Source organism: Dermacentor silvarum, chromosome 11 (assembly GCF_013339745.2).
Source record: "Dermacentor silvarum isolate Dsil-2018 chromosome 11, BIME_Dsil_1.4, whole genome shotgun sequence".
Lineage (NCBI taxonomy): Eukaryota > Metazoa > Arthropoda > Arachnida > Ixodida > Ixodidae > Dermacentor > Dermacentor silvarum.
The window spans coordinates 94,115,924-94,139,382 of record NC_051164.1 but is presented as its reverse complement, the minus strand read 5'-3'; the positions used below and the strand labels follow the sequence as shown (position 1 = coordinate 94,139,382).

General features: G+C 49.7%; 5 protein-coding genes across 5 annotated transcripts in view; 2 read left to right on the top strand and 3 right to left on the bottom strand.

Moving 5' to 3' along the window:
• The window catches only part of LOC119432748 (uncharacterized), a 48,217-nt gene extending 39,225 nt beyond the window's left edge, over window positions 1-8,992 (bottom strand). The window contains exons 1-5 of the mRNA XM_049658179.1: window positions 8,849-8,992; window positions 6,661-6,693; window positions 6,515-6,538; window positions 3,745-3,830; window positions 2,073-2,171 (exon numbers count right to left, since the gene is read on the bottom strand). Of these exons, the coding sequence (XP_049514136.1) occupies window positions 2,073-2,171; window positions 3,745-3,769 (124 nt within the window). The 5' untranslated portion in view covers window positions 3,770-3,830; window positions 6,515-6,538; window positions 6,661-6,693; window positions 8,849-8,992. The remainder of the gene's footprint in view (window positions 1-2,072; window positions 2,172-3,744; window positions 3,831-6,514; window positions 6,539-6,660; window positions 6,694-8,848) is intronic.
• Window positions 1-23,459, bottom strand: part of LOC119433311 (alpha-crystallin B chain-like) — a 407,637-nt gene that overhangs the window by 101,775 nt on the left and 282,403 nt on the right.
• LOC119432391 (alpha-crystallin A chain-like) lies at window positions 12,555-13,373 on the bottom strand. Its single transcript, XM_037699559.2, has one exon. It carries the CDS (start codon window positions 13,300-13,302, stop codon window positions 12,766-12,768), a length of 537 nt encoding a protein of 178 aa, XP_037555487.1. The 5' UTR covers window positions 13,303-13,373; the 3' UTR covers window positions 12,555-12,765.
• LOC119434094 (small heat shock protein OV25-2) lies at window positions 14,479-15,850 on the top strand. Its single transcript, XM_037701407.2, has one exon. It carries the CDS (start codon window positions 14,639-14,641, stop codon window positions 15,260-15,262), a length of 624 nt encoding a protein of 207 aa, XP_037557335.1. The 5' UTR covers window positions 14,479-14,638; the 3' UTR covers window positions 15,263-15,850.
• LOC119432363 (alpha-crystallin A chain) lies at window positions 21,203-22,099 on the top strand. Its single transcript, XM_037699530.2, has one exon. It carries the CDS (start codon window positions 21,333-21,335, stop codon window positions 21,864-21,866), a length of 534 nt encoding a protein of 177 aa, XP_037555458.1. The 5' UTR covers window positions 21,203-21,332; the 3' UTR covers window positions 21,867-22,099.

Below are 23,459 nucleotides of genomic sequence, written 5' to 3'. Positions count from 1 at the left end.
ATGATGATGATGATGATGATGATGATGATGATTGCGTATTTGGGCTGTTCGGGGTTGTATTAGTTTTTATACTTGTTGCGATCAGCATTACAATTTCTTTCTCTCTCTTTCTCTATCCCGAGCATAGCGCGCACCGCGCGCAATTTTTGCTTCCCTCTCAACGTCCCAGGTCAAGGCAACCTGTGGACGGCACGGAGAGGAGGCGAAGCACATGCCGCTCAGCGAAGTGGTTGCTAGGCAACGCGCGGTGGCGTCATCGCCAAGAGCACTTTTTGTGCGCACGCGTACGCACTACGCGGCGCAACCAAGAGCTTAAACAGCTCAGTTAAAAGTTCGCTTTATTGCGTAATGTCTCTGTATTAGCGCCGCCACAATTGTACGAGCCGTCTCTTGCTGGTCTGCACCGCCAGTTTCCGTGTATACGTTTCCCCTGCTTGAATTCTATATAACGCCTCTGTCAAGCCTACTGCTTCCACTTTTCTCGCTGGATCGATGCTGTGATAACCTAACAGAATGCACGTAAGGGTTTCTTTACCGTTTCCACACGCTATATATACGCACGAGTCGTCTTCATCTGAAAATTTTCTCCCATACCTATATACGCGTTCTCAGACACCATGACCTGGCTTCCACCAGTAGGACTACCGCCTGTTGAATTATCATAAAGAATTTTCCTCCCGATTCCTCGCTTTTTTTTTCTTTCCTGTTCAACATTGTTATTTAGATGGCCTCTTCTCCGTTGCCCCTATTCAGTATACACTGTTTCAGCATTTCTGACTTGGCATTTAACAGCCTTTTCTCTGCCACTGTCCACCGCATTAGTGTTATACTTACTGGTTAGTTTCCTCGCTGCTTTTTCTCAATTGTGAGTGAACATTTTTAGAACGCAGCTCTTAGGCGCCCGTTCCTGCGGCGAACGTCGGCGTCGGCGTAACCGAGCGAACGAGCAGAGCGAAGGATGAAAGAGCGAACGCGGAGCGCAACGGGGGGATGAAAGACGCGAGGACAGCGGAGGAGGAGGGTATGGCGAAAGCGTGAGCAGAAATGCGTATTGCGGTGACGATGGAGCTGCCAAGTTCTTGCTGCCCATATATAGATACGGTCGTCTGCGCCGCATAGCATCACGAAGGCGACGAAGGACTTCCTGGTAGGATTCCTTTCTGATTGCATGGCGTTGTGGTGCGTACTCATGATGCACTACCCATCGGGAGTCGAAGAAAAAGGTCAACATGACCCTGACATTGCTACGGACCTGCCGTGCTTTTATTGGCCACGGGGATGTCGGATGTTTCCACAGTGACAACTGCACCTTCGTTTCTGGGTCGTGCCCATAAGCCCACCACTCATCGCCTGTGATCACGGGGTTCAGAAACTTGGTGTGGGATTGCTGTTTGCATTGTCCAACAGGTCATGTGCGATTTCCAGACGGAGTTGCTTCTGCTCCATTGCTAGCAGTTTCGGTACGAATTTCACGGACACTCTCCTCATGCCCATTTAAATCCTCGGTCAAAATTGAATGTACTGGATCTAATGCTTACCCCTATCTCGTCCGCACTTGCTCAACGACAATCTCATTTCGGCTTGTTGGAGGTCTGCCTGAACGCGGTTCGCTGTCCACTGATGTGAGGCCATCTTTAAAGCGGTTGTACCATTCCTTTACTCGTGACGTTCTCATGACATCGTCCCCGAAAGCCTGTTGAATCTGGCGAATGGTTTCCACTTGGATATCGCCAAGCTTTTGGCAAAAGTTGATGCAATATCGCTGCTCGGGTCGTTCCGTCATTTCCAACCTACTGGAATCCGCCAAGCGCTCACTACAAGTCCACACTTATAGGCTGACTGCCAGCCCCTGACGCTTTATGCCGGCGGAAAAAAGCTCACGCATGCGCATGAATGTCCCCTCCATATCTCTACCGAAGGAAGCCTCCCGCCCTTCATTGGTTTACGTGGGAAAGAAGAAAGAAGGTTCGATACTTTTGGTGTATATATATATATATATATATATATATATGCTCCTCTAAAAAAATCTGCCTGGCTATACGTGCCCGTCTCCGAATGTATAATACACTCACATTTCTTTTTGCCGCGGCCGCCGCCGTAACCGCGGCCGCCACTGCCTCCATCGCTGCCATCACCGCCGCTGCCGTCTCCGTCCTTGGCTTCATCGGACGCTGGAAGCGCAGCAAACAAGAGAGTAAGTCGGGGATCAAGAAAATAGCGTGCCAACTTTTCCCCAGATAAGGAAGCCACACCACAGTATATGGGCCTTACAACCGTTTTCCGTGTTCCTCGCTTCAACTATTAAGGACGCGTTCTACGGAAGCGCGAGATCCTATCTATCTATATATCTATCTATCTACACTCGTATATATATATATATATATATATATATATATATATATATATATATATATATATATATGGGTGTCTATCCATCTATCTATTCATCTATCTATACATGCAGGGTGTTTCAGCAAACGCTTTCAAAAATTCTTTAAGGTTGCCTGTGGCAGATAGCCCAATTCTAGTTAATGCGCTGGTCTACTCGAAGAGGCGTACATTACTTGCACAAAAAATTGAAATGCATAGTCGAATAATTAACAAAAATTTAGTGATTCAGTTTTTAACGAATTACCTGATGGCCCTATATTGCAATTTACAAATTGTAGCCGTGGAGTTCAGCAAGGCGGATCCACTTGGAACGAACTCTCGGGATGACACCAGTTTCAATTCCCGAACTTTGCGGAGAAATGCATTGGCGTTGCAGTTAGTTTCTTAACAAAACGTCGCTTTAGGAGGGGCTTTAGTGGCCGCGCTTGCGTTGCCCGCGGCGGCTCGCCGCTGTCCGCAGAGCGAGCGAGAGATCTCTCCGGTACAGCACTGGTTACGTAACACGTTTTCCTCTCGTCCGCCGGCTCCTCTGTGTCTCGGACTTCAGTTCGCCTACGGTGTCTTTGCACGTACGGAGATCGCGTATACCTTGTGTCGATCATTTACGGACGCTAGGCCGAATGGCGGTGCCTATAGCGCTAGCGCGTGGTCGTATACTGCGCCGAGCCGCACTTAACGGAGGCCCAAGTCGACGGAGATTGCCCGATCTCTCGCGAGTGGGTACATTGGTTATCGCGAGAACAAGCAGCATAGCCGCGGGGAATTTTTCCTAGCGGCGTGTCGCGGGGAGGCATCCTCTCGCAGCGACTTGCTAACGGCGCCCCAGTCTGTGTTTTCGCCCTTGGCGCGGGAGCCCTTTGATTCCCGTGCCGGTCCGGGACCGGGCCTCTGTGCAGTGTTTAGTGCCGCCGAAGACAATAATAAACGTTTTTTTTTTTCGCTAACTCAGGGCAATACTGTGTTCTCTTACGTGCGTAGTGTTCGCTAGCCCCCTTTTGCGGGTGAGCGCGCGCTAGAGTACGAGAGGCGACGGCTGACGCGGCCATGTGGCTCGCTAAGCTCGAACCCGCGGTGGTCGTTACTCCTTGTGAGATGCTATAGACCCCCGCAAAGCATATGGACTGTCTACAGACGGTCAAGAGGAATTGTCTATATAGGCACGAGCAGGTCAAGCGTAGCCGTTAAGTATATATGGGTTGTTCGCAGATTAATCTATATACAGAAATCGTCTGTGGGCATTCTTTACAGAGTTGATAGACAAATGTCTATAGATTGTCTATAGACAAATGTCTATAAACGACCTAAATAAATTTGTATAACGAGGCGTGCGCCCGTGTTGGTGGTCGTGCGTACCCGAGTCGTCGAACATGATAAGCATCAGCAGGATTAGCGCCAGCAGCGCGAGCACGACGATGATGATCACCTTGGCTGGATCCTTTCTGCGAAGTTATAAAGAGAGCTAGAGAAGCACTATATACAGTCATTCACGCCATAATCGCGAATAGGAAAGTGTGGTTGACCGATTTCGACAGACTAATTGATTGATTGTCGCGCAAACAAAGGCAAAAGGTGAGGAATAAAATAGTATACAGTTGCGGAGGAGAAAGGGGTGTGACCACTTGCGGGCACCTAAAACGTCCAGCAGCCAAGGATGAGTGTGTAGGAATTAACGTGACGGCGGCGAACGAGCCGTGCCGTCGTTCCTACTCAGAAGGCGGCGAGCCGAGCGGAGGCTGCGACTACCAGCGTCTCAAGCTCCTGGAACAACACTGCGCGTGCCGAGCTTGCGCTTCGAGCACGCACTACGCTTCTTTATTGTTTACTTCCTTGACAGTCGGCGCCAATGCACTATATAGGGACTTTACAAGGCACCGGTTGGGAGCGCCGACCAAAGCGCGCCGCAGTTGCAGCGTCGGTGGGCGCTACAAGTAAATATTGTCACGAGGGGCGATCCTGTGGTCGGTGCTTGGACGACGACGACGACGGCGTGGCTTTCTGGTGTGCACGCGCGCTCCTGAACGATTGCTGTGGCGTTGTGCGCCTTACCTTGTAAATATATCCATTGTATATATATTCTCCCCGTAACATCTTTGTTGGAGGTGCTGGGTATCGATCCCAGTACCTCTCGACCCGTCACATTTCGACCCGTCAGCCAGCACGGACGTTCGCACCGACGCCAGTGGCCACGGTATAGGCGCCGTCCTTGCACAACAGCAGCACGGCGTCCACCGCGTGGTCGCCTATGCAAGCCGCCTTCTGTCGCCGTCGGAGCAAAATTACTCGATCACAGAACGCGAGTGCTTAGCTCTCGTCTGGGCCATCGCAAAATCCCGCCCGTACCTGTATGGCAGGCACTTTTCAGTTATTACAGACCACCATGCGCTTTGCTGGCTTTCCTCGCTCAAGGACCCCACTGGTCGCCTTGGCTGTTGGGCGCTCCGCTTGCAAGAGTACTCATTTTCTGTTTTCTACAAATCCGGACGGCTTCACCAAGACGCTGACTGCTTGTCACGATACCCGGTCGATCCCCCTGATACACTGGAAGATGAACCCGACACCTTTGTTCTGGCCATTACAGACTTCGTCCACATAGCTGACGAACAGTGCCGCGACTCATCTTTGCGGCCTCACGGTCTCAAGTCACCACACCCTGACCCTTCCCTGATGTTTGTGCTCCACAACGACACCTTACACCGTTACAAGGCCCGGCATTGCGGACGCATAAAAAGTAAATTTCCAGAAGAATCGAAACGGATTCAAACGCGTTTGGCAGGTACTCCCAAGTTATGGCCGGGAACTTGCCGTCGTCTCTGAAAATAAAAGTGCGCAATCATTGCATATTCTACTGGTATAAAACAATGGCCCAGAAACTTGGAGGGTAATAAAGAAGCTTCGGAAGCTAAGGACCTCTCAACGAGAAATAATAGGCGTAACGTTACGAGACGGGAAGATTGCGGTGTGGATCATGGAGCAAACTGGGATAGCCGATTTATGTATGGCTGGGCTCGGCCATGTAATGCGTGGGGCAGATAACCGGTGATCAATCAGAGTTACAGAACGGATGATAAGGGAAGGGAAGCGCAGTCATCAAGGACGCCGGAGAACTTCGTGGTGGGATGACGTTAGGTAATTTGCAGGTATAAGATTTGGTAAGCTAGCGCAAGAAGGGAGGGGGGGGGGGGGGGGGGAGAGACCTTCGTTCTTTCTGCTGTGTAGACGAAATAGGCTTACAATCGATGACGAGGGTAGCAAAGTTTTAGTATAGCACTGTGTCATAATATGCGCACGCCACAAGAAAACTTACTTGTCATCTGAAAAAAAAAAGAAGAAGGAAGCAAGAAAGAAGAAAAAGAGCAGTAAGCGGCAGTAAAAGAAAAAAAAAAAGGGGGGGGGGGGAGAAGATACAGATTAGATGCTGCCCGATAGACAGGTTTTTACGTCCAACCTGTATCTGTTAACGCAATTCACAAATTTGCATCGATGCCGACCCACCCGTTTCTCTTATTGCAGCGAAATGAAGAGAAACAGCGAAAGAAAGCAAGAGAGAGGTTATTTGAAGAAAGGCAGAGGAGAAAGAAAGCAAAATGCGTGTACAAATATTCGAAATTTTGAATATTCGAGATCTCGAACACTGGCGTCGCTGATCGAAGTAAACGCGACTCGAGGAATTTCTTATTCGATTTACAGAATGAATGAGTAGCGATAAAATGAATGAGTTGAGTTTTAATTTTCTAGAGGATGGCAGTTCAGCCTGAATGCGGGGATAAAGGTTGGTAGTGTAAGGGAAGGGGGGTGAAATGGCATTGATGATTTACAATCGCCATATCAGGCCGGCTTTCAGGGCAAAGTCCCAGAGTTATCGAAAACAAAAACTCGCGTAGGATGCTCGCCCACGTGCCAATTGCTTTCGTGAGGTCATGCTTCCACTGGGCTTTGCAAATCGACACGTACTCGGCGCCACACCGCCGAAAAATGACCGATCCCAAGAATACATCTCATGATTCTAAGTGTCCTGCTCGCTAAGTCAGGAAATAATTATTTTTTTTAATTGTTCGCAAAATGCCACACGATAAATAGTCGAACTGCAGCAACCCAATAGAATTCCAAAAAGAAACTTACTCACCCTTGCCTGCAGCTTTCGTGGTGTCTGAAGGAAAGGAATAGGACGCGACAATTATTGCGCCGTAATACGCACAGCGCGGAGTCCGTGTTGGGAGTCTCCCGTTTGGGTTCTGAGGAAATAATACGCAGGAGCCGAGATATACTTACCCACCGACGACATCTCCGACATTTGCGACATTTCTGGAACCAGACGAGAGAGAGAAAAAAAGAATACCCAATCAGGCTGCGATGCTTATCTTAGAGCCTTGGACCCTTTTACGGCCACAGCAGATGGACATAAAATGCTACCTTTCAGAGCTACGCAATGTTGTGTGCAAATATTTTTTCAACTTCTATATTTTACAATTATCCTCCCAGAGCAGTTTTAGAGCGCAGCTTTTAGGAGCCCGTTCCTGTAGCGACCGTCGGCGTAACCGAGCGAACGCGGAGCGCAGCGGGGGGTGAAAGACGCGAGGAGGAAAGCGGAGGAGGAGGAAAGCGGAACCATGAGGCGGAAAGCGGAGGAGGAGGGTATGGCGAAAGCTTGAGAAGAAAAGCGTAGTGCAGCGACGATGGCTACGAGATGGCGCCAGAGTAGCGCGCGTCGTCTGGGAGGTCTGTCGGCGGCGGCTGCTGTGAATCGCGTCACAGACGTCAAAGACGCGCCAGGCAGATCAGCGAGGTCGTCGCTCCACATTTCACTCCGTTTGCAACGTGCCGTACGAAACATTGTCCGCGCCAGCCAAAATATCGCGAAAAAAAACACGTATAGCGCTGCGCTCAAATTTCGCATTAGGGAGTATTGTAATCGTCGGTGAATTTTTACAGCGAAGCTGTTCAGGGCTCGATTCCCCAGGATCGTGTCCGCGTGTAGAAAAAAACAATCACTTTCAGCACCAGCTTTTGCTCCATGTGCGTGGTGGTTTGGCGTGGTGCGTGGCGGTTTCCCGCCAGTTGTGCCTTAGCACAGGTGTCAAAACGGATAATGGATGGCCCATTGTTATACCCCTCGCCACCACCGATGCCTCTTTCACAAGTGTCACGATACCCGGCGGCGACACGTCCCACTAATCGTTGTGCCCCTTTGTCTCGTGACGTAGAGATCGCGCTAGCGCTGTTATCAGCAGTTTCCCTTTGGACTCTCTATGGGACGGACGCTCGTTTAACCACATCTGCCAGGATCCTGACGTCAGGATCCCGACGATGCAGTGCAGTGTGCCGCGGCTATGAACGCTGTGGCTCATATATATATATATAGTCTATGACTTTGGGGTGGCACTTGGCGCAGCAAACGCACTACTTGGCCATCGCGCCGGGCGAAAACAAGACACCGGTGTCCTTGCTCTTTGACGTACAGGGTCGTCCACTCTTAGTACGAACACGGCGCCGCGTGGCCGCGCTCCGCGGAGCGCCAGCGCACATGGCACGGCCGCGCATCGAAGCTAAGCGGCGCCGGCGCACATAGGCTTGGAGGCGGGGCTTCGTGTCGTCTGCTAATGCGCGCGAGCGAGACGTGTATGTGCCGCCTGTTGTCTGCTAAAGCACAGCGCGCTCGCGCACTTTAGCAGACGACACTAAGCCCCACCTCCAAGCCCTTGTGCGCCTGCGCCGCTTAGCTTCGATGCGCGGCCGCGCCGTGTGCGCTGGCGCTCTGCGGAGCGTGGCCACGCGGCGCCGTGTTCGTACTAAGAGTGGACGACCCTGTACATGCCGAAGACGCTCGATATAGTCAATAATGATAATATATAAATTCACTATAGCAATATTCACTACAGCAGACCCAACGTAGTCAGCTTCGCTGGCTTCCATCTTCACAGTAGTGGAAGGGCTGCGATTTTTTTTTTTTGTACTGTGATACATACCGACGACCGGCAATGACCGCAGAGCCCGTCTACGTTTGCTTCTCACACTTTCGCCGTGCCCTCCTTCTCCGCTTTCCTCCTCACACTCTCTTCGTTATCGCCATCTTTCATCCCCCGCTACGCTCCGCGTTCGCTCGGTTACGCCGAGGGATGACGCCAAGGGACGCCACGCTAAACGCAGGAACGGGCGCCTAAGAGCTGGGGCGGTATTCTGTAAGAGTCCAATCAGTGGACTGTCCATTTCGGCTGTCGCTAATCGGCTGCTGCTTCACGAGCAGGAAGGAGATTGGCTGGCACCTTCCTGCACGTAAAGCAGCAACCAATCAGCGACAGCCGAAATGGACAGTCCACTGATTGGACTCTGACAGAATACCGCCCCTGCGCTCTAAAACGCGATAATGTCTTCAAGCTATCATCGGGTCTCAGGAGGATGTAAACGTGCGCGTCGCTCGTCCACGTTAAAGATGCTAGCGCGTCGAAGATAATTCACTGACCCGTCATTTTGTCGGTTTTCGGCGAGGCCTGCCGCCTCGGTGCTCCCTGCGACCCGGTTCTTCTTCTGAGGCCCCGCGGTGCGCGCGCCGCAGATTAATGTCGATGTTGGTGCCGACCTAAGGCACCACGGCGCGAGCCCCGCGATGAACCACTCATAGATGTAGAGCCACTGATCTCTACATTAGGGGGCAAAACATAGTACAGGTCAGTGTGTAGAGCTTAGATGTTAGCGGCACATACCCACACTGGGGTATTGGTGCGGCAGCGCAAGACATCATTTGCCAAAGAGGCCACTTGCTTCGAGCAATTTTGTTCAATTTCCTGAAGCAGGCGAAATCGGCAACAGCACAATCACTGAAAAAGTCAGTGTAACCTAAAAACAATGCTGCTTTTCACTTTCTGCTGTTCCTTCTATGCTACTGAATTGTGTGCTGCTTCTCGAGGCAAGTCATCGTAAATAAAGTGCGTATATTGTAACGACGTGGGATCGACGAGGACATGGAGCAGCACCAACAAATACACATTGTCAATCGTCAACAATACCAACAACGTCTTTTTAGTCTCCACGCTCAACCTAAAAACCCGCGCTACTTCAACCTCATCCCCACTGGCACATACCCGCGGCAATATAGTTGTCCCATTGGCTCCCCCCCCCCCCCCCCCCCCCCGTAGAAAAAAAAAATCATCGTGCCGATTATAGAGGCTTAGAAAACAGCGATAAAAAAACTGCGCAGTCTTGTCAGTCTTCATAGTACGGCTTCATACGAAGCACGTGAACGAACTCGGGTAAATGCCGTCGGCGCTTTGAACAGTGAGAGCCGTCTGGAACGACGTCGTAGTTGACGTCACTGATGCATCGGAGAACTATGTAGGGCCCGAAGTATCTGCGCAGGAGCTTTTCAGAGAGCCCACGCCGACGAATAGGTGTCCAGACCGACACTTTGTCGCCGATGTTGTATGTTACGGGTCTGTACCGAAGATTGTAGCGTCTGGCGTCAGTCCTGTTGTTCGTGGATCCGCAAACGCGCAAGCTGCCAGCTGCATCAGCTCGTTGTGTGATCTCTTCAGCACCCGTCTCGTTGTCATCAAATTCATGAGTGAGCATTGCGTCTAATGTTGTCGTAACCTCACGGCCGTATACGAGACTGAAGGTTGTCTTGCGATTGGTCTCATGACGAGCCGTATTGTACGCGAAGGTGACATAAGGTAAAACCTCGTCCCAGTTCTTGTGCTCTACATCGACGTACATGCTTATCATGTCAGCCAGTGTCCTGTTGAGTCGTTTCGTCAGCCCGTTTGTTTGAGGGTGATAGGCCATTGTCTTCCGGTGGGCGGTATACCACTTAAACGTAGAACGATGTCCAAAAACTTGGCCATGAACGCAGTACCTCTGTCCGTGACGACTACTGCGGGAGCGCCATGCCTTAAAACGATGGATTGAAGAAAAAATCGTGCCGCTTAATCTGCTGTTCCCCGTCGCAGAGCACCTGTCTCGGCATATCTAGTGAGATAATCCGTGGTGACGATTATCCACCTATTGCCCTTAGTAGACGTTGGGAAGGGGCCCAGATTATCCATGCCTACTTGTGCAAATGGTGTGGCGCAGGTACTTGAACGGGGTGCAGTAGGCCGGCTGGCTTGACGGAAGGCGGTTTGCGACGATGGCAATCCAGACATGTCCGAACGTAACGTTTAACGACTGCAGCAAGTTTCGGCCAGTAGTAATTCTGCCGAATCCGTGCCCGTGCGAGTGTAGCCCAAGTGCCCAGCGGTCGGCTCGTTGTGGCAGGCGTGTAAGATTTCACGTCGAAGCGATGAAGGAACAACGAGTAAGTATACTTGCTGCCGCTGGGTGAGAAGTTCTTCTTGTAGAGTACGTTGCGGCGCAAGCAGTACGACGCCAGCCCTCTTGCAAATAGCCTCGGCACGCTGTAGGTTCGTCCTTCCAGGTAATCAATCAGCGGCAGCAATTGAATGTCATCCCGTTGCTGGCGTGAAAGATCGGCAGTGTCCACGAGTCCCAGAAAGACCGTGTCGTCATTGTCTTGTGCTGCCGACTCAACAGGAGACCGAGAAAGGCAGTCGGCGTCTGCGTGCCGTTTTCCCGACAGGTATGTGACAGTAAAGTCGAACTCTTGAAGTCGGAAGACTCCAGCATGCGAGCCGGCCGGAAGGATCTTTCAAATTAATGAGACGCAGAGCGAATGGTGATCGCTAACAATGGTGAAAGACCGACCGTACAAATACGGACGAAATTTCAGAACTGCCCATACGTACCATTGCGAGGCATTCTTTCTCAGTGGTGGAGTAGCTAGCCTCCGCTCGGGACAGTGTCCAACTGGCGTAAGCGATCACCTTTTCGCTGTCGTCCTGCCATTGTACGAGCACCGCCCCTAGACCGACATTACTAGCGCACCTGTATGCAATATCGTCGGGGCGTCTTCATCGAAGTGTGCTATAACACGGGAGGCGCTTGCATGCGTTGCCGGAGCTCGTCAAATGCGCGCAGCTGGTCTTCGCCCCAAGTGAAAGGGATATCTTCTCTGGTGAGCTGTGTTAACGGCCATGCGATGCGCGAGAAATCCGCAATAAATCGCCGGTAATATATGTACAGAGTCCCAGAAAACGTCGCACGGCCTTTTTGTCTGATGGGGTCGGGAAATTAGCGACGGCAGCAATTTTATCCGGATCAGGTCGGACTCCTGATGGTCGCACACACACACACACACACACTCTCTCTCTCTCTCTTGTTAGCGGAAGTCGATGACAGCGAAAAATATCAATGGCCGACTGCGTCAGATTCACTACAAAAATGGCAGAGAGGGCAGTGCGTCAGACCAGCCACGCGCAAATAACAAATTAATAGAAACCTCCCTGAACGGGGAACTGTCTGAGATATGCCTAACACTAAATTGAGGTCGGCGTGGTACGGAATGTGTTATGCGTGGTAATGTGTGGGGGTTAGACTGATGAAGTATGCGTTATTTATTTATATATACGTATGAGGAGTACGCTCAGAGAGATGCACATATTTACATTGTCGAACGTATAAATTCCGCACCCGGTCAGTGACCCGACACAAAAATTAAGTGGACTACCTGTAATTGTGGAGGGACCGACAAATGAAATATCCGCAGTATGATCGAGCCTGTTATACCAGTAAGCGCTGAGCACACGGATGGAGAAACTTAAAATATCAGATGTGAACACCAATTTGATGGCAGTTTGCGCAGGGCTAGAACGATGGCCATTAACTTTGTCGTCTTGTACGATTATCTACAACTCCCTCATTGATATTGACGATTAGACTTATCACTTATTAGATTAGATTATGACTGGCGGTTCAGCTGACACAGCCCGTATAGACATACATATATGCGTACCAATTCAGCAATAGTTTAGGGATATTTTTTTTTTTTTTTTTTTTGCATTTTACATTTGCAATAGGCAGATCGAGGTTCGCCCCCTAAGTCAAGTTACCTGTTGCTTCGAGCTTGTCCGAAACTAAGAAATTTCAGTGCTTATGAGAGAACTCTTAATTAAAAGCAGTGGAACCTGGTAAAGTTAAACAGCATGCTAATCCCTTCATGCTGAAATCGGTACATCAAACTCAGTATTTAGCCGACGCGATCGATATACAATCGCGTGTTGCGAAATACCACGGGAATACAAAAACTTCAGACGGCGGCTACAGATAATACGTTTATTTAAACGCCTCAAGGCGCATAGAAAAGACAGGGATTAACGCCACTGACAGGATGACAGTACAAAGCTTCTGCTTCAGGACATAACATTACAAACGCTCACTCAGGAGTTATCAGCAGTCATCACAAGGCGATTAACCGGCACTCACACAGAAGCACATTCATGCTCATCATCGTCAATTGGTCCTGACGCGAGACGGTGACGCCTCTGTTTACTTGTTCTTCACCGCGTTGCTGCTGGCGCCTTCGTGCTTCACTTGAATCGGGATGGCCTTCGGCTGCTCCTTGGGAGCGTTCTTACGCGGCGCTTCGAGGGCCAACGTACCGTTGGGCTTGAGGTGACACTTCACCGACTCGGGATCGACGTCTTCGGGCAGGACGTAGCGGCGAGTGAATTCGCGCTTCACGTAGCAGCCGCGGTCGTCAGACTTCTCTTCGTGCTTGCCGTGAATGACGACGCAGTTGTCCTGCGTCTTGACGGTGATCTCCTCCGGAGTGAAGTTCCGGGTGTCGACGTTGATGGCGAACTTGTCCGGAGTGCAGGCGACAGAAGTGCCCGGCTGGCGAGCGGGGCAGACGACGCCCGACGGTTGCTCGTGCCGCGGTTGGATGTAGAACCGCTGGTGGTAGAAAGGCGGGTCAAACAGCTCGCCGTCCAGGAACGAACCGCCAAAGTCGTCGTCCAAAAAACGCCTCACCAAGTCAGAGGGGCCCCAGGAACCACGGTTCAGTAGCGGGAACAGCGCCATGTTGCCTCTTTCACGAACGCTTTGCGCTTTCAGTGCAGAGAGCGATGCAAATCTGAACCGGCGACGCGAGCAGACGCCCCTTTTAAAGGCGCGTCGTCTGCTTCTAGAAGCGCATTCGAGAAATCGCGAGACTAGTGGGGGGCGATGACCGGACGGACCGCGCTCAAAGGGTTGAGAGGACGTGATTGGCTGAACTTTGTCACGTGGCACGGCAGCGCTTTTATTTATTATTATTTTTTTTTTTTCGGAAGCGTCGGTTTCCTGACAGGTGAAAAACTTCGCGGCTGTTCTAGTGCTTTCGCTCGTTCGTAGTCGAAAGGCGCGGTGGTAGCGCCATCTTTGGCCAGGAGTCCAAGGCAAACTTCCAGAGAATTGCCTCAAAAATAGGCAAACGCGCAGGTCTCGGAGGCCATGCCAAAACGACGGCTGGTGGATGAAAATGTATACCGTGTGTGATTTTATTTAGCGGCCGCGCATCTGTGGTCATGTTCTGTGTTTTGGCGTTTTAAGCTTAATTATTTGCGACTATACATGCCCCTCAATTAGGTCAAATGTTAATTCGGACATTTAGTATTTCGTTGTGCATTATCAGACAGTCGTGACAGATACTTCGCCTGTAGTTGATTTGGGGCCATTGATTACTCGTAGTGTTGTATTATGTCTTACACGGGTCTAATATCTACGACAAATGTGACGGACATACTCATCATGAGTGCTCTAGGCTTGTGCAGCATTACTCAAGGACAACATACCACCGTAGATGAGCTTGTTACAGCTTGCGGTGAACTAAAGCGCCTAAAGAATGCCGGCACTTATACCTTTCGTAACAACGTGATACTCTACATTTGAATGTCCTTTATCTACATTTTGCGGTGTTGCCACTCGCAAGCGGACATGAACGCCGATTCAGCCAATCAGCCGTAATGCAGCTGGCAATGAAGCCTCAGCTCTCAAGAGATGGCGCAATGCTCGTTAAAACCCTGCAAGTGTGCGCAAAATATACCTTTTTATTTTTTTTTACAGAGCAGCAAAAACACGCAAAATACAAACGAATAATCCAGAACAATCGCGAACCGCCGGGTGCTCTCGTCACGAGACCACAAGAAGGCGCAGACGTACCACGTGACATTGTCCGTCCAATGACGCGTCTCCATGCTTCAGCTGCTTCTTTCTTTTTCTCGCGTTTTCTCGAACACGTTTCTCGGAGCAGACGAAGGCCTTTTCGAAAGCCGGCGTCCACTCGTTCTGTTCAGCGTGCGCCTACCTGCTGCCCGGCTGCTCAGAATCTGCACGTTTCCTACAACGTTTTTTTGACAGCCGTGCGAAGGCAATCATCATGTCTCTATTCCCGCTCATCAACCGGGGCTCCTGGGGCCCGTCGGACTTGGCGAGGCGCTTCTTCGACGAAGACGACCTCGCCGGCTCCCTGCTTCTCGACGGTGAGATGTACGATCCGCCGTTCTACCACCAACGTTACTACGTGCAGCCTCGCCGTCACCATAACCAGTCGTCGTCGACGCCAAACAGCGGCGGCGCCGGCGTTGCCTGTTCAGCTCGTCAGCAAAGCAACGGCACGAGCGCGGTCGCTTGCTCGCCGGACAAGTTCGCCGTTCGCGTGGACACACGACACTTCGCGCCCGACGAGATCTCCGTCAAGACTCGCGACCACTGCGTCGTTGTCCACGGCAAGCACGAAGAAAAGTCGGACGACCGCGGCTGCTACGTTAAGCGAGAGTTCACCCGACGTTACGTGCTGCCCGAAGACGTCGATCCCGAGTCGGTCGAGTGTCACATGACTCACGGGGGACTTCTGTCGCTCGAAGCGCCGCGAAAGAAGTTCAAGAGGGACGACGCCAAGCCGATTCCGATTAAAGTTCAGCACGAAGGTGGCGGTGATGCTTCTACTCCTGCGCCAGCTGCTAACGGCAGCAACGGAGACGCCTGCGACGAGGCCCAGTAGACCCCCCCACCTCCACCCCGCGGTCTAAAGCCTCCGAGATCCGCGAGATCACGGGCGCCATGCGCGTTTCTTCTCGACAACGTTCCTGCCGTAACACTGCCATTGTTCGTGCGTTGTTGCGTCTTCAGGCATTCCATTTTACACTTGCGCGAACTTTGTGAACTTTTCTCGTGCGATCTGACGCCTTCTCATTTTCTTGCGGTCGTGTTTAGACGGTGCGTATGTTGATGAATCTTCCTCAAGCGGGATGAAGCGTTCTTTCTTTGCTCGAGAGAGCAAGAAAAATGCACATATATTTGTTGCTAGTCTCTCCCCGGAACCTTATCTTCCGATCTGTTGTATCTGTTGGCGGAGCAACTCTTGTAATTTACAGGAGTTTGTGTCTTGTGTTTTCTGTAAGAGCTCACCTGTCACGTAGCGTTAATTCTTTTCATTTTAATTTATTACTGTATTTTTTCCCGTCTGATTTCGAGTTAACGTGCGTGTGAAAAGCTCTCGAGCGATACGAGTGAACCTCAGTGGACTTCTTTGTAAGTGCTGCTTACTTGAGTTTCTTTTACACTTAATAAATTTTGAGTTTACCCTCTGCGCAAGTGTTGGCGTGTTCCTATTTTCTTCGTTACGGGCTTTAAAGAAATTTCTCCCTCTACTCGACTATCAAAGCTGTTTGTCGATCTTGGAAGTTTTGGACGAGTTTTAGTTGGGGGTATTTTTTGAGAATGGCTCGACACGAATGCCACGCATGGTGCTTTCGCGTAGTACCGTAGTTTCCGGACTACAGTCCGTATCCTATGTAATGAAATTGCAGTTTGCAAGTTTACTTCCGAGTCAAAATAAGTAACCCTTTTTTTTTTTCTTTAAGAAATTACACGCAGGGGTCATAGCAACACTAAATAAGCGATAAACGTACACGTTCAAGTCTTGTGTACGTTTGCGTTCCATGTAATCTTGCGATGGCTCTCGATAGAAGTTTATTCCATTAAGCGAAAAAAAAAAAAATACGGTATCTTATAAAAATGTGTATGCGTAAAATAATCCCTGTTAGCGTGCTTTCTACTTACTCAACGTCACATATTCGGTTCATAACCGTCGTGGTGGCGTAGTGGCTGTGGCGTTGCGCTACTGAGCCCGAGGTTGCGGGATCGAATCCCGGCCGCATTTCGATGGGAGTGAAATGCAAGAAAACCCGTGTACCGTACATTTGGTGCAAGTTAAAGAACCCCCGGTGGCCAAAATTAATCAGGCGTCCCTCACTACGGCGTGTCTCAAAATCAAATCGTTGTTTTAGCACGTAAAACCTGCGATTCTCAAAATTTATTATTCGGTTCCGCGCCCTGTCTGTCAAAAGACATTTGCAAATCTTAGCAAGTTTTACCGCAAAGCGGATCGAAATAAACCGGTGACTGGCTCATTACGACAAGCTTAACAATGCTTAAAGGGAGGAGGGAGGGGGGGGGGGGATAATTATAGCGTGCATCGTACTGCAAGTACATTGCCAGCGCCACCAAAAGATCTTCCAGACGAGCCATGATATTCAAGAGGTGGGTAGGAGTGGTCTGACACTGTGACGTGCCACCTCATTCAGCGCGATGGACGTCGTCTCGAGAACAAACTTCGGTTTCAGAACACGCGGGTTCATAAATAAACCTGCGATAATTCTTGCTCCATTTAGCCGGTCGTTCGCAGCGGGTACTGCCGTCTGCGAACAATGCAGCAGCAACTGGCCGAGCAAGTCCCTACGATGCTTTCCAGACAGCTCGGCGACGTGCTGTCGTCTGGCACTTTTTTTTCTGTTGTCTTTGTCTGGTATTCACCGCCACTGACTCTCTCTCTCTCTCTCTCTCTCTCTCTCTCTCTCTGCGTGCGTCCGCCTCACGACGTTGAATAAATGGACATACAGGTTCGACGACCCGCACAGCGGCCTCGCATGAAGTACGCCGAGACGTGGTTACTGTCAATTAATGCGGAAGAAAGCAGATGCACCGGTCAACATGTCAGCACGAGGGAACGATATGGATGCAGGTCATAAAAGCACGAACTCATTGAGTGCGTTGACGTTTTTGTCTCAGCAAGAACATTGGCGCCATTGCGCAGCCATTTACAAATGCTTCACCGTGGAATTGCATTTAGGATTTGACTGAAAAGGTAGACGACACCCAGTGTGCTACTACAATTAACTGTGTTTTAATGCGCGCGCAAGCGGAACTGCACAATCTTAGACGACTGAACTGGCCTGCGAGACTATTAGCATGGTCTCTGAGATCGGACGGTGCGCGGGGTCTGCGATCCCAGAGGCCATGACACGAGTATACGCTCCGCACGTGTATGGTAGTGCGCAGGTAGTGCGTGTCTGTAGGAGACGGAAAGAGGTGGTCGTGCTTTAACGGTGAAGGGCTTAGGTACAGCAAAAATAGCGGGGGAGGGGGGGGGGGGGAGGTATCGGAATGCCAAAGAAAGAAAAAAGAAAATGACTAAAGCCTGTTGTGGAACGTTCTTTCACTCGCCCGCGTACGCGTTACGTTGGCTTGCGAGGAGTCATAACAGGCCGCGTTGTCGGTGGTCTGTGGGCCAGCCGAGTTCACGAGGCAACGTCCTCGGCCGCCGCGGTCGGACCGTTAACACGCTCTAGATGACTGCGGCGAATCTTTCACGCTTCTCGACGACCACACAAACGCGTGCAGGGTCATATATAATGTTTTAACGCGATAGCGTTAAGGGCTCCGTGTCGCAGAAAATCCGGCGTCGGCGACGACGTAATCGCCGGCGTCCGTGGCGAAAAAAATCACCCCGAACCACCCTACCACTCAGGTAGTCACCCTAAAGCAGACCCTCCGCATGGCGCAGAGGTAGTGCTTAAAGGGGGGAAGAGGGGGCTTTAAGCAGCGGCTCGGCCTCGCCTCGGCAGGTCAACTGTAGCACAACGGCAGCCATTCGACAAGCGCTGTAAGTGATTTTATTACCAGTAGTGCCTTTTGCGAGGCAATTGTAATTCTCCCATTTTTCGAATAAATGAATCGAGATTAATCAGTTGATATATATATATATATATATATATATATATATATATATATATATATATATTCGGAGTTTTTTTTTTCTTCGTCGCACGGAGCGCTCCATATATCGCGCAAGTTTGGCCTTGTTAAGGTGGGTTAACTGAAGCTGCGGGCGATGCTTGTGCAAAGTCCCCGTGGCTAATTAAAAACATTCAGTAATTAACGTTTTCATTATTCACTTCAACGGCACGTGTCTGAATTGCCACATTGAAACGGAACGATAGTAAAGCCATGCCTTGCTTAGCACAAATCCTAAGAATAGCGCCACTTTCGAGATATCAGTCTACAAAATCTGCTAACAGTCGCGTACAGTTGGGATCGTCCCGAAATGTTAAGATCGTCCCGAAAAACGTGCAAGACGCACGTTTCTCTCTCTCTCTCTCTCTCTTTTTAGGTAACTGCTAATCAATATTACGTCGCACAGTTTAAGGCCCCATACCTCGAAAGTGGTGGTAGTCTTGCAATTTCTGTTAATAAGCAAACACTAGTGCACTACTGCGCGGCATTAATTGCAACATGTACCATAAAGATAATTTAAAAATAATTACTGATTATTCTAAATTAGCTACATGAACAGTCGGATATCTCATGAAGGTATTTACCACTGCTTCCGTAAAAGCACCCAAAAAATGTATCGAACTAAAAAAAAGAAAGAAAAATAATAAAATAAAGTTAAAAAAAAAAAAGCTTACGCAGTTGTATGCCAATCTGGAGCTCTCGCATTCTTTGGATCGAAGTCCCAGGTGTCTATTGTGTCGGTGCCCGAAATCGCCCCAAGACTTGGCAAACGCATACTGTGCAATTCCTAATTCGCTATACCTTATCCTTACTTTTCAAGCGATTCAGTGTATCTGAGCTTAATACCGCTATACGCATGCGCCCTCTCTGCCGATGCCGGAGTCTGGCTCGGCCAAGGTGCGGGCTGGGCTGCGCACTCTGCTTTATGACGTCATGCTACGTGGACCGAAATTTCCATATCCGAGCCCGACGTGACCAAAGCGGTGACGTCAAAATCACCGCGGCTTACTCGGGAGCGTCCCCTTTAGATTCCAGTGGCAGTCGGGCAAGCTATAGCATGACGTCACGGATCTAAGTGCACCGGTCTTGCACTATCGAGGAGGCTACACAGTGCCTCATCATCTCCTAGCTATAGCTGCGTCGCTTTGGGACTGCCAAACCCCATCGATCAAATTTTATTCTTACTTGTCACGTGACGTGCCCCGGCAAGACAGCGTAACGAATTGTCTCCTGAAACATGAAATCGACAATACGGCGGAATTCCGCCGCGGTTTGGGTCGGAACGCGCCTATCAACATGCAGCGACAGTGCAAATTTCGAGACGCGGTTGGCTCAAGCAGCCCCACAATGACGTTAGAAGCAACACCTTGTCATCGAACGCGCTTGCTGAACATTGCGTTTCGTCAGGCCATGACTGCGTGAATGTACGCAATTAAGATCATGCGTAAGCATCACAGCGGAAGCATTTATCTAGTGTCACTACACATCCAAACGGGGAACGCTCTCAATCAAAACGAAATAATAGTTTCCTACCAGTACGTCACTTAGTTCATTCGACGTGCTTTAAGCGAGCCGATTCATCGCTTTGAACTTCATTGTGAACGCCATGCAGTGATATTCAAAATTTACAGACAAATGCGTGAGCACTGCATACCTATCACTATCTGCAAGAGAGGAACTGGCTTTCTTGAATGGTCGTGTGCGCGAGCCATCTTTGACACTATCATGTCTTAGTTGCGCATGCGCAATGAGGTCCATGTAAGATTAATGCGTAGTATGCATTTCTCTCGAAATAAACAGTTGGAAGTTTGCGCCATGTGTTGTCGTTCTTATGTCTGTCCTTTTACCGCTACTCAATTTCTAAGTAGGAACCGAAACGTTAACCTCCCTAAAATACTTTGTGGTCAGTGTTTGTTTTCTCCCTTAGCTCTTAAAATCTGCCAGAATCTCTTCTCCTCGAAGTAGTCAGAACGAAGGAACACCGAGCATCCAATTTGATATGCCAAAAAAACGTAAGTGTTTGCATTTATGTTCAGGGTGTTCGAAGTAGGAATGGTGCATTTTAGGCAGTCGACTGTAGTAAGCGCGATAGTGAAATTTTCAAATCATACATATGTTAGGCCCTGCCATAGCCTCTATGGCCCTGCCCGTGTACGGCGATATAGTCTGCAACGTGCAGACTTATCTCTTTCAAATGACAATGTAGACTGCAGTTCAGGAAGATGCGGTTCGCTGGCGTCGCGGAATCTGAGCGGGCTTACTCAGAAACCCAACGGGATATATGTATCAAACTCATCGCCGTATTTCTGACAAAAAAAAAAAAAAAACAATAAACAGCACGTTAAATCCACGTATGGACTTCGACAAACCCGCACGTGCCGGCGTTCGAATATCCGCGCTCAAATAAAGGTAACAGCGCGTCTCTAATGAAACGCGGCTAGCGTTACTATTCTAGTTAACTGTAGCGTTACGCTCCATTTCTGCTGTAACGAACTTCCTAATCCCACCATAAATGGACGTGCGTAGTTACCTTGGTCATAGCTTTCTTGCGTCATTACGCAAAGCCCACGATCCGCCGATACGCAATGAGTAACTCAGGAACGAAAACGAAGAAAAAAAAAAAAAAAAAACGAAAGAAACTTGAAAGAAACGAACGCTACACTCGGACGCGCGAATGCGCGCGAACTTTCTAGAAACAAACACAACCGCCTCGCCACCGCCCACCCGCAGCAGACGACGCAACAAACCAAAACGCATGCGCGGTCTCGCCCACGTGACTTATCCGGGCCAATCCGCGTTCGCATTCGGTGGGTCAGTCTCGCGCGCTCTCCCCAGCTCTCGAGTTTTCGAGAATTCTCCAGAAGCAGACGACTCGCCTGTATAAAAGCGGGTGGACGCGCGGCGTTCGCTCAGAATTTGAGCATTCGTCAGCCTCGACGCGAGTCTGAAGCTTGCACCTGCGTCTGTTCGAACGCAACCTCGTCCCTACAGCAGAAATGGCTCTCTTCCCGATGCTGTACCGCGACAACTGGGGTCCCTCCGAGTTCGCCCGGCGGTTTTTCAACGACGACTTCGGCACCTCTTTCCTCGACGGTGAGCTGTTCGACCCGCCGTTCCTTCACCAGCGGTTCTACCTGGAGCCCAGCCGGCTGGGTCAAGCCGTCGCGGAGCGGCAACAGCAACCGGGCGCGTCCGTGGCCTGCACTGGCGACAAGTTCGCCATCAACGTCGACACTCGACACTTCAAGCCGGAAGAGATCACCGTCAAGACCAAGGACAACAGCGTCATCATCCACGGCAAGCACGAAGAGAAGTCGGACGACCGCGGCTGCTACGTGAAGCGCGAGTTCACCCGCCGCTACGTCCTGCCCGAGGACGTGGACCCCGAGTCTGTGAAGTGTCAGCTGACTCCGACGGGCTACCTTGCTCTGGAAGCTCCTCGCAAGAACCCGCCTCCGAAGAGGGACGAAGGCAAACCGATACCCATAGAAGTTCGCCACGAGTCCAGCGGCAGCGGCGACAAGAAGTGAGCACTAACTATGAACTGGACTTTCTTTTGTTTTGTGTGTGCAAGGATTCAGTAATTTAAGAAAAATGTTTCTTTGACTCAACTGGCGTGGCCGCTGAGCTAGCGGCGACTTCGGACCACTAGAAGACAAGTAAACCAAAGCGGGAAGACCTTTGTTGCGAGCTGGTCTCGGAGCCTTCCTCGCCTCAACTTTTTTTTTTTTTTTTTTGTACTAGTGCGCAAGTTTGATTTGCGTTGTGCTGTTAATAAAGTTCTTTTGTACTATACCTAGTTGATCGGGCAGTTTGTTAATCTTCGATGCGCTGATACGAGCTGCCCTTTGAGCGGCTTGCCGGTGCATACATAGGAAACCTGCGCTTATTTCTGCACTCAGATTGTAACGACGCGGTCACTCTGAATACGGTAAGTAAATAAGATTACTTCATAAGCACTGTGCATTGGCATATGGCAAAATAGCAACGTTCTGAGGAAAGCCTGAGCAGTAATATCAAATCACGTAACCCACGGACGAAGATTTAATTCAGAGCTTTGTAGATCTCTGCCAAACTGCATTTTTCTTACAGCTAATAGATAACTGATTTCAGACAGAACCAGGGAGATGTTTCAGCGTGTTGCCTGAATTTCGAGGGCAATATGTAACTTGTGCACGATTACCTTAGCTATGGCTACAAAAATGAACTTGTCATTGCTTCAGGCTCCAACGAATCAATACTACATGGTAATGAAATTACAATTTGGCCTCAGGGTTTCTACATATAACTTTCTTGCGATGACTGTTACATTCGCTTCACATACTGATTGTGAAAGAGTTAATGAAGTCTGTAATGAAAAAAAAAGAAGCAAAATTTCTAATTCTAATTAAACTCCTTGTTCATTTTATAGCTTTATTGAGAGGTGTGGCCATGTACTGTGGAAGGGCATGTTGTGGCAATTGCTTTGCTTCAGCATGCACAAGCTCATCGTAGTGTGGCCCGACATGAAATTAATCTGAAGCAAATGGGTGAAGACAGTTGAAATATACTATGCTTTTTCTTTTATTGAAGTATAGTATAGTAGAAGACGACTTGTCTCGGGTGGGAGTCGAATCCACATCTTATGCATTAACGCATGCAGTGTTTTACCGCCACCACAGCGACCGTCCTCCCGTCAACCATTCTTTTTTTTCCGTAACAATTAGTGGCACAAGGCATTATAGAGGGGAGGTTGCACAAAAATGAACAAGAATCAGATTTGCACAGGGCACGTCTCAGATAGTATAGTAACACTATGCATCAGATAGAAGCCTCCTCCGAGATGAAAAACGGCACCATATGCACCCTGAAACAATGTTAAATGCAGCACAATACAACAAAAAAGTAAGCAATGAACTTGGAGGGGGAAAAAAAAAAAAAACCGCACAGGGACATACAGTAGTGAGCAAAAAGATACATTTTGCATTTGGGTCCTTTGAGCCAATGTGCCCAGATTGTTGGTGCTGCATTATGACAGATCACTAGCCTAGGGCAATAGTCTCTTGAGCACGCACTGCCATCATACTTTATTCACACTGCATAGCCACATCCATTGCTATCAATATATGTGTATTCTAAGAACA

What these genes read in the sequence shown, in the direction of transcription:
- LOC119432363 (XM_037699530.2), top strand. Translation starts at nt 21,333, where the DNA reads ATGGCTCTCTTCCCGATGCTGTACCGCGACAACTGGGGTCCCTCCGAG.
- LOC119432391 (XM_037699559.2), bottom strand. Translation starts at nt 13,302, where the DNA reads ATGGCGCTGTTCCCGCTACTGAACCGTGGTTCCTGGGGCCCCTCTGAC.
- LOC119434094 (XM_037701407.2), top strand. Translation starts at nt 14,639, where the DNA reads ATGTCTCTATTCCCGCTCATCAACCGGGGCTCCTGGGGCCCGTCGGAC.